General features: G+C 40.2%; 1 protein-coding gene across 1 annotated transcript in view; it reads left to right on the top strand.

The window, feature by feature from the left end:
• The window catches only part of shisa8b (shisa family member 8b), a 28155-nt gene that overhangs the window by 8167 nt on the left and 5355 nt on the right, over positions 1-14633 (top strand). Inside the window, exons 3-4 of the mRNA XM_044014711.1 lie at positions 8748-8872; positions 14194-14307. Of these exons, the coding sequence (XP_043870646.1) occupies positions 8748-8872; positions 14194-14307 (239 nt within the window). The remainder of the gene's footprint in view (positions 1-8747; positions 8873-14193; positions 14308-14633) is intronic.

The following is a 14633-nucleotide window of genomic DNA, read 5'->3' as shown; positions in this document are numbered from 1 at the left end:
CACTAACCTACGTGTGTGCCAGCTGTTGTGTTGTTCACACACAAGTAGTGTGTTTGCTGTGAAGCTTCTGCAAAACAGGATTTTGCCACTAATGCTACAGCGATACCATGTAAACTGATATAAACTTGATTGAGTTTCCTCAAAGTTTCCTTCCTCTCTTACTCTTCTCTCTTAGTTTCCCCTTCATCCGTTACATCCACTGGGGGTTGTTGAGTTGTCACTGTGTCACCCCGTGACAGATATACGCGTTAAAGTGCACACACACATGTGTGCCTCACATCACCTCAGTTACTCTCACAGTCAGAGGACAGATGAGTTGTTGACAGCTTCGCTGTGTCACATGTGACAGTTTGCAGCCTCCAGCTGCTGCAGACTTTAACATCCTCTCACTCTCTGCTCTGCTCTGCTCTGCTCCTCAGTCCTGTTGGGTGACACTGGACCCACACACACACACATACACACACACACATGAACACACAAACACACTTAAAATGTGGGTCAGCAGCCACTGACTCAAGGCTCTGTGCTGTTTTCTGTGTTGGGTCTGTTCATCCACATCAACTGGTTGACAAGTGAGAAGTCGGAAGATTGACTGTGTTTTAATGTGTGGTGTCTCCAGTGTTGTAATGTAGCCAAGTTACTTCACTTTTACTCCACTACATTTCCTCTAACTGTCTTTGTTACTCGTTACCACCAAATAAAATCAGTAAAAAAGTAATGGTCTGTATTTATATAGAGCTTTTCTAGTCTTGAGGAACATGAACCCACAACCTTCCAGTTGAAAGACCACTGAGCTACCATGGCTCAGTCTAGCTTTTTTAATACGTTTACTTCTAAAACATAAGTACATTTTACATCAGAAAATAAAAAAAAATACTTTTGATACTTCAGTACAGCAAATATCATATACTTTAAGACTTTTACTTAAGTAATATTAATAAACTTAAAAGTGACTTCAGCTTTTACCAAAGTCATTTTCTGGCAAAATACTTGTACTTTTACTGTGCTGTGTATCTCGGTTTTTCTTTGTCTGTCACTGAGTTAAAAACAAATGAGTCAAAGTAAAACTCATGACTCACAGTGAGTTTTTTTAATCAGTCTCCAGCTGTATATAATCATCTTAAACCAGCAGAAATGACTGAGTGAAAACTTTAACCACAAAACTGCACTAGCAAAGATAACAAAAACTACTCCAATGCTGCTACCTGGAGCTAACAGCAGGATGTAGCTAACTGGTGGCTAACAGCTAAACATGATGGAACAACAGTCCAGGTTCATAAAATATGGTACCATTCTAAGTTTCTACAAACATAAATACATGTAAGCTCACATTCCTAAACCAAAACATGACTGTGTTTACACAAATTTTAGCACTTTTAGCAATTTTCATGAAATGAAGGTGATGGTAATCAGTTCCTAGTTATATAACCATCTAAATTACTACACACCACATATTCAAACATGGAAGTAATGCATACAACAAATATGTTTGCGAAAAAAGTCAAATATATTTTTTTTATGTCTCAGGGAGGTTAGTGACGGAGATAACGTTTGGGACATATGGATGTACGTAAAACACATATATGGTCCTTAACCTGTGCTCAGGTTTAGGCACATCTAACACCTGGTTTGGTCTAGAAAAGGATAGGGTTGTAAACATCCTCTCCATGAAAAACAAAACAGAATTTCCTCAAAACACGACACCGAATATTTTGTTTGATGCTTGATCGCAGTCTGTGATCTGCTGTTTGGTGGACGTCTCGCCAGTGTTTCCTGTTTCTTCCTCTTTCTCCATGTGATCATTTCTCCTCATAAATAACTACTAAATCACTTTAGAAATGTTAATATGATACACATAAAACACATCAGAGTTTCCATGAAATATTGTCTTTATATTTCCAATGAGTCTGCAAAAAAGAAAAACAACATCTGAATCTACATAACTTACGTAAAAGTGTGTGGGCTATGTGAAAATTGTGTATCTGTCAACATTAATCCTCTTTGCCTTGCAAATCACAATCCCAAGCTCTGTACTGAGAATTAAGCAGTCACATGTGAGCCGTAGGTGTAGGACGCCTCAAACCTCCACGTTTGTTCGAGACAAAAAATATAACATTTTGTTAGATTAACAACTCCATTTTATTAGTCATCACTTTATATCGGCATTAAATCTGTGACGTCTACATTTTCTCACGTCAAAGTTCATGTAAAGGTCCAGAGTGTGTGAATTAGTGACCTCTAATGGTGAGTGTGCAGATTGCAACAAATGGAGACTCGCGTCAGGGAAACAATGTGGGGTAAAACTCAACAAACACAATACAAATACAAAAAAATACAATACTCTGATGTATGTGTATCTCTGGTAGCTGTAGTAACACACAGGTGTAAGATGTTGGCCTCCATAACGCAACACAAACATAGAAAAATCTTAGATTATTCACATACCTACAGGTACTAAGTTCAATGTCTGCCAAAGAAACCCCTCCTAAATGTTACACACGGGAGCTTTTTCAGCTGCGTCGCGTTGTCCTCATCAGCAGATAGAGTTTGTTTAAGCGGAGTTGAGGAAACTTTGCTTTACGCCGAGGTCCCAGGTTTCGTTTCCAATGCCAGAGGATGAAAAAGGAGCGTGATGAAGGAAACACAAAACAGCAGAGCTGGTTTTTATCTGCGACTTTGATGGTAGAGAAAGAGAGAGACGAGAGAAATCACCCCTTCTAAGTTTTGTTTTCGTAGATGAATCACGTGAAGAGCGACGTCTGGAGACCCGAGAGTGGTTTTGATTAGAAGACAGAGAGGGGTGGCAGTGTTGTTCAGCTGGTGTTAAAAATAAATCATATGTTTGTGTTTTTGGGAGAACATTCAGTGTCCTCGGGAAAAGGTCAGGGACAAAACACGCTTTGAACACAGAACAAAACAAACAAACAGCTGTGCTCATGTGCCCGTGCGTGTTACTACGTGGTTTATTACTCCAGCTCAAACCTGGTTAATGTTTCGATACTAGACTGTAGAGCTATACCCACCTGCATATTCTTCTTATTAGATTATTATTATAAATAGGGAAAAGGAAATCATAAGGTGGGAAAATATTACATTAAAATAACATCAAAAAATGTTTTCTATAACATTGCAATATTAAAATTCATCTTGCCAGTACAGACGGTGTACTTATTCAATTCAGCCCATTATTGGACCCATTATCCTGCATGTTCTACAAGTTTCCCTGCTCTAACACACCTGGTTCAAATAAATGGCTCGTTATCAGGCTGATAACGAGCCATTTATTTGAACCAGGTGTGTTGGAGGAAACTTCTAGGATTGAGAATCCCTGATCTATGAAATATCCTTCCCTATAATACACTCATACATATATATAGATATATGTATATCTATATATATATGTATATATATATGGACAATGTTTTGTGTGACATTGTGAGAATTAGCTGATTTTTTTGTTCATTCGTAAATATCAAAAATGTGGGAGGAGACTGACTACAGCAATTTAAATGTCAGTCATCATCTACCGCTTTATCCGTGGGGGGTGCTGTGCCTATCTCAGCTACATCGGGGGATAGGCGGGGTACACCCTGGACAGTTCGCCAGCAGGGCCACACACTGATAGAGACAAACAGCTCACACTCACTCTAATGGTCAATTAGAGTGTCCAATTTACCTAATCCCCACATTGCATGTTTTTGGACTGTGGGAAGAAGCCGGAGAACCCAGAGAGAACCCACGCACACGGGGAGAACATGCAAACCCGGGTCTTCTCGCTGCAAGGCGAGAGTGCTAACCACTACACCATCGCGTGGCCCCAATTTAACTGTAATACATCATTTTACAGTGAACACTCAGCTGTGATTTCTCCATTTTGAATATACAGTAACTGTGTGAATTGTTGGACCTTTGGCTGATGGCTGATAATATGAAGGCCACAAAGTGAAAGATATTTCACTTTTATTTTCTTATCAGCAAAACTAAAAGTAAAAGAATGCTGAACAGAGCAGAGGTTGTTTTTTTGTTTTATTTACAACCAAATGGTACAAAAAATAATGTCCAAAAATGCAACAAAACACATTCAGGTCCATTTACATTGGGGTTTACATGTATTTTATCCTCGCTCTCTCTCTATATAAGTGTACATTATGTTGTTTCCCATCAATCCTCATCACACAGCTGCAAGAACCAAAAAGGTTTTCAAAGGCGTCCGCCAAAAAAACATGAAGCTCAGCCAACGCTCCATAAACACGACGACGAAGCCCAGAGACAGAGACAGGTGCAGGTTTTGTTGCAGATTAAAAGTCCAATCAGCAAGTTGTTGTATATGCAGCGAGCCAAGTGTGTGTGTGTGTGTGTGTGTGTGTAGACCTGAGGCTCAGTGGCACGCACTGAGTCACAGAGAGACAGACAGACAGAGAGAGAGACAGGAAGAGGCGGAGAGAGACTGAGAGAGACTGAGAGAGACTCAGAGAGAAAGAGAGAGACCGAGAGACACTGAGAGATAGGGTGAGACTCAAAGAGACAGAGATGAACTGAGAGACACATAGAGACAGGGAGATAGAGAGAGACAGGGAGACAGAGAGGGGCAGGGAGAGACTCAGAGAGACAGGGAGACTGAGAGAGACAGAGAGGGACAGAGAGACACATAAAGAGGGACAGGGAGAGACACCGAGAGGGACTGAGAGACAGGGTGAGACGGAGAGAGAGCGGGACTGAGAGACAGGGTGAGACAGAGAGACACATAGAGAGACAGAGAGGGACTGAGGGAGACAGACAGACAGACAAAGAAACAGAGAGATAGACAGAGGAGGAAGACAAATGTGGTTTAAAAAAATCATGTTTAACTCTGTTTTTAGTGAAGAATAAAGAGAGCGAGAATGAGAGAATTTAAAAAGAGAAAGTGATTTAAATCTTCACAGAAGAAGAAGAAAGATCAGGTTTGTTATGTGATGCAAACGTTTACAAAGAGAATCATCAGTTATGAATGTAAATGGATTGACAATAAGATGATTATTTTAATAAGATGTGAGTTGATTTTTGAATGGATGAATATGATTTCTATGCCAGAAAATCACGTCAGAAATCAACATAAATATACAGAAACTTTTCATCTTTAAGGTATCGGTCGTCTCATTTACTTATATTTAAACCAAATAATCATCATATTGTTTTCATATAGTTTCATCTTTGAAGATGAAAGTAGAGTCACCTTTTCAGGTGAAACGTCATCGTAGTCCACTAAAAGTCTGTCTACGTGACAACCTACATGTCTACACGTCACGTCATCGACAGAGTCCCTGCAGGGGGCGCTTTGTTTTTTGTGTTTCTGGTTTCTGTGACCGTGTTACTCACACACGTCATCACACGTTCATTATCATGTATGAGCGACCTGTGCAGAGGCCACAGGCAGACACTGCTCTGTTTGTCAGGTTGAGCGTGAAAAACAAGCTCCTTCTGGCTGATTCTGTCACATCAGACACATCATGGCTCGCAAGCCAGGTGTGTGTGTGCGTGTGTGTGTGGGGGGCCAAATAGAGGACATTTTGCCTGGTCCTTACAACTTTAAAGTTTTTTTTTTCAGAGTTGTATAAAGGACCTTAAAGAGATACTTGAAGTATTATACCAGAAAATGACTTTGGTAGAAGCTGAAGCCACTTTTTTCATAATATTACTTAAGTAAAAGTCTTAAAGTATATGACATTTACTGTACTTATGTATCTAAAAAAAAGTGGCTTAGTAGTAGGGTGAGTAGTCATGGAAGGTCATGGGTTCAATTCCTGGCTCTACTATGTGTCCTTGAGCAAGACACTTCACCCCATGTTGCAGCATGTGAATGTCATCAACATGTGAATGGCTTTTCCATGTCATCATGACAGGAAAAGCTCTATATAAATACAAACCATAATACCAACTCTCCTTCTTCTGATTTTATTTGCTAGTAACATGTATCAAAGATAGTTACTAGGAAATGAAGTGTAGTAAAAGTAAAAGTTGCTAGAAATATAAATAACAGAGTGAAGTACAGATATGTGAATGTTGTACTTAGGTACAGTAACAAAGTATTTGTACTTTAAGTTAGTTGTGATGCTTAGATTAAAGGTGAAGGGATAGGGAATGTATTATGGCTATATGCATGTGTCCTCACTAAGACTGCTGTACAAGAGCGTGTGTGTGTGTGTGACAGCGGGGGCTGAAGACACGAGCTTCATTAACAGAACAGAAGCTCCAGTGTTTGAATAATTGATCAAGGGAGTGAACACCATCAACGGTGTCAATTCAGCAAATACACAGGGATTTAAAAAAAAGTGTTTATTTAAAGTGTGTACGCATGTGTGTGTGTCCAGGTATTACTAATGTTGTGGGGACCTAAACCTGTTTACGCAGTCACATTATGGGGACTTGTCTTCCTTGTGGGGACAAAAAGTGAGTCCACATAACGTAACTTACTACATTTTAATGTTTCAAGGTTAGGTTGAGGTTAGGGTTGGGATTAGGCCAGTAGTAATTATGGTTAAGGTGAGAGTAAATCAATGCAATGTCCCCTCAAGTCATAAGTGTTTAACGTGTGTGTGTGAGTGCGTTGTCATTCATTTGCATTTCTTCCATCCAAACACAACAAGCCCCGAGTCCAAACATGAACATATTGGAGGAAATCTTGTCCATATGTCGAGCAGCTAAAACTGCCCCAAGTCACATACAACACATACAACACACACACACACGATTTTTTAACAAAAATGTTTTTACTGGAAAAGATGTTTTAAAACATGTGAGAGTATAGTTCCTAGAGAGTGTTATTATTGTGTTATTAATATTATTATTATCACACCACGTTTTAACCCAAATTTGACACAAAATTTGTATTTTTACGTTTTTTATGTTTTGTTTTATAGGGCAGTTAAAAAGGTTCAAATGATTATGCAAATATGTCGTTGACACATGTCGAGAGCAAAAATGTGTTCATTTATCAGTGCATTCAATAATAACAAAATAGAAATAAGTTTGAAAAAAAATCAACAATAAAAGTAATTATAGCAGAGTTATCTGGTAGCTAATTAGCATTTGTGAATGTATATTTATTTAAAAGATGATCCTGTGTGATTCTGTGTGTTCCATTTCAGTTCACATCAGCTTCTACACCTACTGTATATATATAAACAAAAAGAAAATAAATATACACCAGTATAAAAATAAAAAATAGACGTTTATCTGTTATGTACAGTATCTATGTGTCTCTCTCGGGTCATATCGTATGTATCACATAGATCTATTTTATTGTCAATTTTCTACTACATTACTATAGTTGTGTTATGTGTAAACAGGATTTATACACATCCATGCTGTAACTGTAACTGTGTCCTGAATATCTGGATGGTTGTTACATACAGTGTATGACTGAACGCACACAGAGAGGCACTAACTGTACATCTGTCAACACACACACACACACACACACACACTCCACTGGGACACGAGGATGTACTTTAAATTAATTGCGTGTGTGTGTGTGCGTGTGTGTTCTTGTATTTGTGGCTTTGTGAAGACTAAAAAAGTCGTATAAACCATACTTTGTGAGGACATTTTGGCTGGTCCTCACATCTTTAAAGGGCTTTGTGGGGGGTTAAGACCTGGTTTTAGGGTAAGGGTTAGAATTGGGTTAAGGCTGAAGGTTAAGTGCCATGGTTAAGTTAAGAGTAAGGAGAAAAGAATCCATTATGTCTGTAAGAGTCTCTCTCTAAGTATACTATACAACAATGTGTGTGTGTATTTGTATTTGTTAACATCTTTAAGAAAAACACTGACCTTGTCAAGACCAGTAGTCCTCATGGAGACAAAAAACCTGGTCCTAATGAGGCAGAACCTCATTTCATAGGAGTTTAGGGCCAAGATTTGAATTGTGGTTATGGTTATAGTTAGGGTAAAGCACTAAAATGATGTGTGTGTGCGTGCATGTGTGTGTGTGTGTAAGCAGGGGTTCCAGGTGTTGAGGAGAACCCTCTCTGAGGGACCGACAACACATCTGTGACGGTGACAGATGGTGTTTGTCTCATTCATTCATTCATTCACTCACTGATGGTGTTTCACTGTAATGTGAACCAACAAATGGGGATGATGTAACACTCAGTCCTTGTTGTTGTTGTTGTTGTTTTTATAATCTGGACACTTTTATCCTTGTTTAGAAAATGGCTGAAAACACAAAGCTCATTTTCCTTCTGTAGACGTTGACAGATGTTTCCGATGGACGGCGCTGATTCATATTTTTAGGAATCAGTGCATCAGTCGATTTTAACCCATTTTCCACCCCACATTTGATAAAGTATAACAGTTTAAGAATAACAGTTTTTCACAGGAGTGCTTCAATAAATAAATTAAATAAAACAGTTGCTAAACAACACTTAAGACTTGCATTTGGTGTCTTCACCTTCGAGCTCCTACTGTATATATTTCAATGTTAAATACATGAAACAGAAAACTTAACTTTTCCTGAAGTTTCTTATCCATTTGTGTTCTTATTAATGACTTAAAAATACTAATCAGACAGTTATTCCAATTGATCATTAATCAATCAACGTCTTTGTCTTTCGTTTTAATCTCTGGCACAGCATTGAGCTGTTTTAATCTAAAGAACTGCTGTTGTCTCCGTTTATAAGCAACAAAATATCGTCAACCTACAGTCGGAACATCAGCGATCAAAGCACCAATTAACTGTGCGCGTGTGTTTGTGTGTGCGTGTGTGTCTCCAGGACACTGACAGATCTGCTGAAGCAGCAGGGAGGTGAAGTGAGCTCCGTGGAAAGCGCCACGGCCAGTTCGCCCAGCGGAGGAAGAGCCAATGGCATCTCAGCCAGGATGCTGCGCAGCAGGAGTGGTGAGAATACACACACTAACACACAAAACCTGTTTCTGTATCATAGTGAGGACACATCATAGACATGTACTTAAGTTTTACAAGTAAAAGTATTTAAAGAGTGAGGAGTAAAAGTACGCAATGTGTTTAGGAAATGTAGTGGAGTAAAAGTAAAAGTTGCTAGAAATACAAATCACAAAGTAAAGTACAGATACTTGAATTTTGTACATTCCGTGTAAACAAAGCTACTAGTTGCAGCCCAGAGAGAGAGAGAGAGTACAGGAGGATCTTCATCTGTAACTGGAACACATGCTTGTTGCACGTGCAACACACACACACACACATATTACAGTATGTGCTGTAATTAGTATGTTAATATAAGCAGGCTGCCAACCCTACAGGCTGCATGTGCTATTTTTCTATGCATCCACACACATCACAGTCTGGATGACACACTTTTCTCACTAACTATGAACCACTTGTAAATTTGACAGCAGAGAGAGGGAGGATTTCTTTTTTCCCCTTTTCATTTCAATGTTGGGACAAAACCTCAGTGTGTCTTCATGTGTATGGATTAGTATTCAGTGGATTGTGCGTGTGTGTGTGTGTGTGTGTATGAGTGGATGAATGTGTGTGAAAGTGTTTGATATGAGAGGCCGCCTGCAGCGTCCATCTCTGTCTCTCTCATCATGGAATCTCACTCGCCACACTAATGACTCGAGTGGACGCGCACGTACGTACACTTTAATCCAGTGCGTTGTACAGTGCGTCGCTGGCAGACGCTTTATTGTGTTTTCCGAGTTCCGAGCCTGAACTGCACAGTGAGAAAAGATGCATAATAAACTAAATCAAACTATGATGGAGTGAATAAAAGAAGAAACAGTGGAGGGGGGGGGGAGTCCCCTTGCTGTTTTTATAAATCATACATTTTAATGAACATGTATCTGAGAACACTCATTTATGAAGGTACCCTGAGGCTAACCCACATGTAAGAATATGTTAAATAACCACCAGGAGGCGACTCTCCTGTTTATGTTTACATTATCAGCAAATCAGTCAGTCATCATCTACCGCTTTATCCTCCACCAGAGGGTCGCAGGGGGTGCTGTGCCAATCTCAGCTACATCGGGCGATAGGCGGGGTACACCCTGGACCCTTGTTCCAACCGGGGCTCGAACCCGGGTCTTCTCGCTGCAAGGCGAGAGTGCTAACCACTACACCACCGTGTGGCCAGCAAATGTAGTATTGTTTTTATATATATAGTGAATGGAAAGAAGGGGGAAGTGTCAAATGGCCAAAACTTGGCCTTTTTCTGTATGGAGCTCCCCCTACAGTTTTGGAGTACATATTTACACTACACAAGGCTACAGAGAGTATAGGGGGCAGTGGACAGAGCCCCTAATCTCCCCACAACAAGACATTTTACCATCACAACGATTCTGACGCTGTTAAACTAGGAAAAAAAATACCACACTAAACAATCCGTGTATCATTAGTTTGTTCATTTTTCAAAACGAAAAATGATTGAAGAAAAAAAGACAGATAACGAGCTGTAAAAAAGCTTCTTTTAGTTTCAAACCGTGTAGTGTCATGTACAGAGCATCAGCGAAGTTTTCAGAAAGTTTGATGACACTACACCGTATTATCGTGTAGTTATTAAATATTTTCAGGCGTTGCACTTTGTAGACGGTCCCTGCCCTCCGGTCTCACTGACGACTGCACGTAGAGATTGATGCAGTTTCTCTGGCTTGGAAAGACGACTCTTTTTGATGAAAACGATGCTTTAGCTTGTTGTGACTATGACTAAGATGGAAAAACTTGACAAAGCGGACAAATTAACAGTCCACTGTCAAAAATGTCTCCGATATATCAACACTATGAAGAATCGATACGGTATCACACCATGAAATCAGTATTTTCTTCCTCCACCTCATGAATGTCAGTGTGTGGGCACGTGTCCAGACAAAAGCAGAGGGACTTGGCAGAGAAATCAGTGTTGATGATGATACCTATTGATGCTAATGTGTTCCATATTTATCCACATTACACTCTGTTTTTCCCAGAGGAGGGAAAATGTCCACCGGCTGTTTGTGGTCAATAAGCACTGGCAGCTGTGAAGCGTTGTATACGGAGACAAAAAGAAAACAAAAACAAAAAGAACACAGGCAGGTAAACGGGCCCGAGGACTGTCTGCTTACATACGTCACCTGAAACACAATTTTTAGCACAAACTCGCACGTTGACATTTGAAGGTCAATTCGTCCAGTGCTTCAAATCATGACTCACTCCACCTTAACGTCCAAGATCGTCATCCTCTGTCCACTTTAAGAAACTGCCGTCTGAAATCTGAAGATCATTTTTGCCTTTGCCTTTTCTTTAAGTGACACTTTGAACAGTTTGTGGGCAAATTTGCAAAATGTGACGCAGAAATGTTCCCTAATTGAGCCACAGACAGGACAAAGTGAACACTGCCAAACACACTATTGGTTTTTCCGCTGTAGACAAGATGGCCGACGGTGTCCTAATGGCCATTACCTTCACAGCAACTGGACACATTTGAAATCATTGGAGGCGAGTATTTAAAAAAGCCCGTGGCTGACAGTAACAAACATGAACTGAGTACAAAAATGGAAGGGAAGTAGGACAGGAAGTAGGACAGAGAGAGCAGTTAACCAGCAGGGGGCGACTCTCTAGGCTGTTTGCAACAGGAAAACATGTTCCTGGGGAGTTAATCTTCTTTAAATCAAAAAACAATGTCAGTTTTGCAAATAATGCTCCCATTTGAAAGGAAAATAATCAATTTTGGCACAAAACTTGGTGCGTTGTACTTTTTCCCCCGATAGAGAGACAGCAAAACAACGCTTTCACAGCCACGACGCATGCTATTTATTTAGTACGACAACTAATAACAATTATTTTCAAAGATAGTTCATTATTTCCTTGATTCACTGATTTGTTCTGAGCATAAATCCACAAATATTACGTAGTTTACTGTCGTAGAGGTGTAAAACTACCGGAGCATTCAAATTTAATGAGCTGCTATATTATGAAACCAATGCCACTCAAAACCAATTGATTATCAAAACTGTCAGTTATATAAATCATTCATTAATTAGGTCATCCCCTGACCCTTATTATTACAGAGTCATTTATGAGCCGGTTGTTGTTGTGCACACTTCTAATTAAATAGTTTGAGTTGTGATAGAGTGGACATTTTGAAAAGTCTTAAACGTCCACTAGATCCACGTCGTTATAACGAGACACGCTCATTATTTAGACAAGACGAAGACTCGGCGTCCACCTTAATCACGCGCCGACTGTGAATCCCACTGAGACAAGAGGACATTAACGTCGCTCAGTGAGCAGCATTCCTGGCCTCTCTGAACTTAAAAGTACCCCGACGCTCAGACGTTGGCTTAATGGAGAAATTAATATGTGCAGCCATGCTGGAGCCTTCAACTCAACGACCGTGCGCCAGGAGCTCAGATAATTCCCTCAGTTAGTGTGAGGTTAAAGACCTTGTAAAGCATCACAATGTGGACACATTATGTCCGTTTCTCTCCGGTCTGTCTGTCAAACAGACAAACTTCGGTCACCGCTGCTTCCTGTAAACACAGATCAATATCACAGCTGTTTGCCGACATGACTCTGACATGTTTGTGTCATGGAGTGTGTAAATGTCATCGAGCTGAAGACGTATGACAGTATGAGGGCGGTGATATGATATGAAGAAGAAAAGGACTCATAATCTGCTAATTTAGAACATGCTGAGAGGTCAGCACCACTGGATTACACTGAATGATTTTGCACACACACACACAGAGAGCTTTTATCAATGTGTTGTAGTTTAAGCTGATTAAAGGTGATTTTCGTGTGTGTGTGTGTAAGGCACAGGCTCAGGGCTGTAAAATCTAACTCTTGATGTTTCTACACCCGACGGCTTCAGCCTAATATTCTAATGTATTTCCACCAGAACATCCTCATCCTCCTCATTTATCTTCCTCTCTCCTCCTCCACCAGCTCTCTGCTTCCCTTTGTGTGTGTATGTGTGTGTACTTGTATCTGTTACCTCTGCAGGACCTTTTCTGACATAAACGTGGGGAGCAAAACCTCATTTCTGAGGAACTGGTAAAGTTTCGGGCTCACGCTTGAATTATGGAAGGGACATCATTTTGTTAACGCTGTCCAAATAAATGGGAGTCAATGGAGGGTCTGAAGAACCATTATCCCTAATCCTAACCCAGCCACAATTCAAATCTTAGCCCTAAACGTTTCCTGTCTCAGATTTTCGTCTACTGGCACTGACAAGGTCAGTGTTTATACACCAGGAAAAGGTCATTTTCAGACATTTTCATTTCGGTTGAAAGAAATGTCTATTTAACACACAAACACAGAGACGACTGTATGTACACTCCCGTGCACACCTAGAGAATGGTCTGAAAAAGGGAAAAACACCCATTGAGCAGCAGATCTCTCTCTCTGCAGAAAAAAAAGGGCTTGTCAACGCCGAAGGTCGCAGGAGAATGACCAGACTGGTTCCAAATGAGAGAAAATAGTACTTCAGTTAACCACTTATTCCAGTCAAGTCATGCAGAAGCCCATCTTTGAGTGCGCCACTTTATTAGATATCCTGTGTACCTAATAAAATGGCCAGAGAGCAGATTATTTCTTGTATATAATGTGTAACATGAGAGCGGGAGAGCAAAACACATGCTAGTGGTGCTTTAAAAAAAGCTAAATATCACTGAATTTCTTTCACTCTTCCAAATGACCTTATAAAGCGCACTGGCAGTGTGTGTGTGTTTGTGTGTGTGTGTAAACCTTTGTGAGTGCTACGTGTGTGTGTGTGTGTCCCTGGGGGCTGACATCAAGTGCGCTGGCTGCATCAGTGGACTTCATTAATGCTAATAGCCAGGGCTTCACTCTCTCCACTAGTTTGTTCCATTGTTCATTAACCTCAGTTCATTTAGCATGAGACTGGGTGGACATCGGGGTCAAAGCCGCTGTCTCACCCAAAGTTACCAGCCGCGGGCTAGATAAAAAAAAGAAAAGAAAAAAAGAGGGAGTTGTTGTTTTGTGTAGCTCAGTGTTGATGTGACACTTTCACTGATGACACGCTCAGTAAAACCACTGGTACCGTCTGACACAGTAAAGTGTCTTGAAAGCATGTTTTATTTTGGGCTTACGAGACGGGACGTGCACTTTGGAGCGTATTGTTTTTGCCGCAACGGGATGTGACGCGCGTGTCACATTCCCTAAAGGTTAATGATATTTATATTATGCGTGTTGTATTTTTACCACATTCTGACGGTGCCTCTCTCTCTGTCTGCCTCCTGTAACAGAACAGTACCATCTGAATAATTCTCCTCATGGGCCTTTTGGACCAGGGCTTCCACGGCCACACAGCAACCACAACAACGTGGGAATGAACAAGTACACCTCCCTCAAAGCTGTGGGTAAGTTGGACACTTACACACACACACAGGCACACACAGGCACAATGACACTGACTCCAGCTGACTCAATAACCTTTAAAGTACAGTAGTTTGGAAGAACCTACTGTACTCTTCCTCATGGCGAACAGGAAGTTGATATTAATTGTTAAATGTTATGTTTTTCTAAATGTTACAGAGAGACTGATGAATTCTATAACTTTATTCAATATTCACAAGTATAGAGGTAAACATTATAAAAGCTGTGAATGGTCCTCCTATTTCATCATTTTGAGATATATATATATATACATATATATATATGTATATTACTGATGCATCTAGAAGTG

The sequence above is a fragment of the Solea senegalensis genome, linkage group LG18 (genome assembly GCF_019176455.1).
Source record: "Solea senegalensis isolate Sse05_10M linkage group LG18, IFAPA_SoseM_1, whole genome shotgun sequence".
Classification (NCBI taxonomy): Eukaryota; Metazoa; Chordata; class Actinopteri; order Pleuronectiformes; family Soleidae; genus Solea; species Solea senegalensis.
The sequence above is the reverse complement of the archived record's forward strand: the minus strand, read 5'-3'. Positions and strand labels throughout refer to the sequence as shown.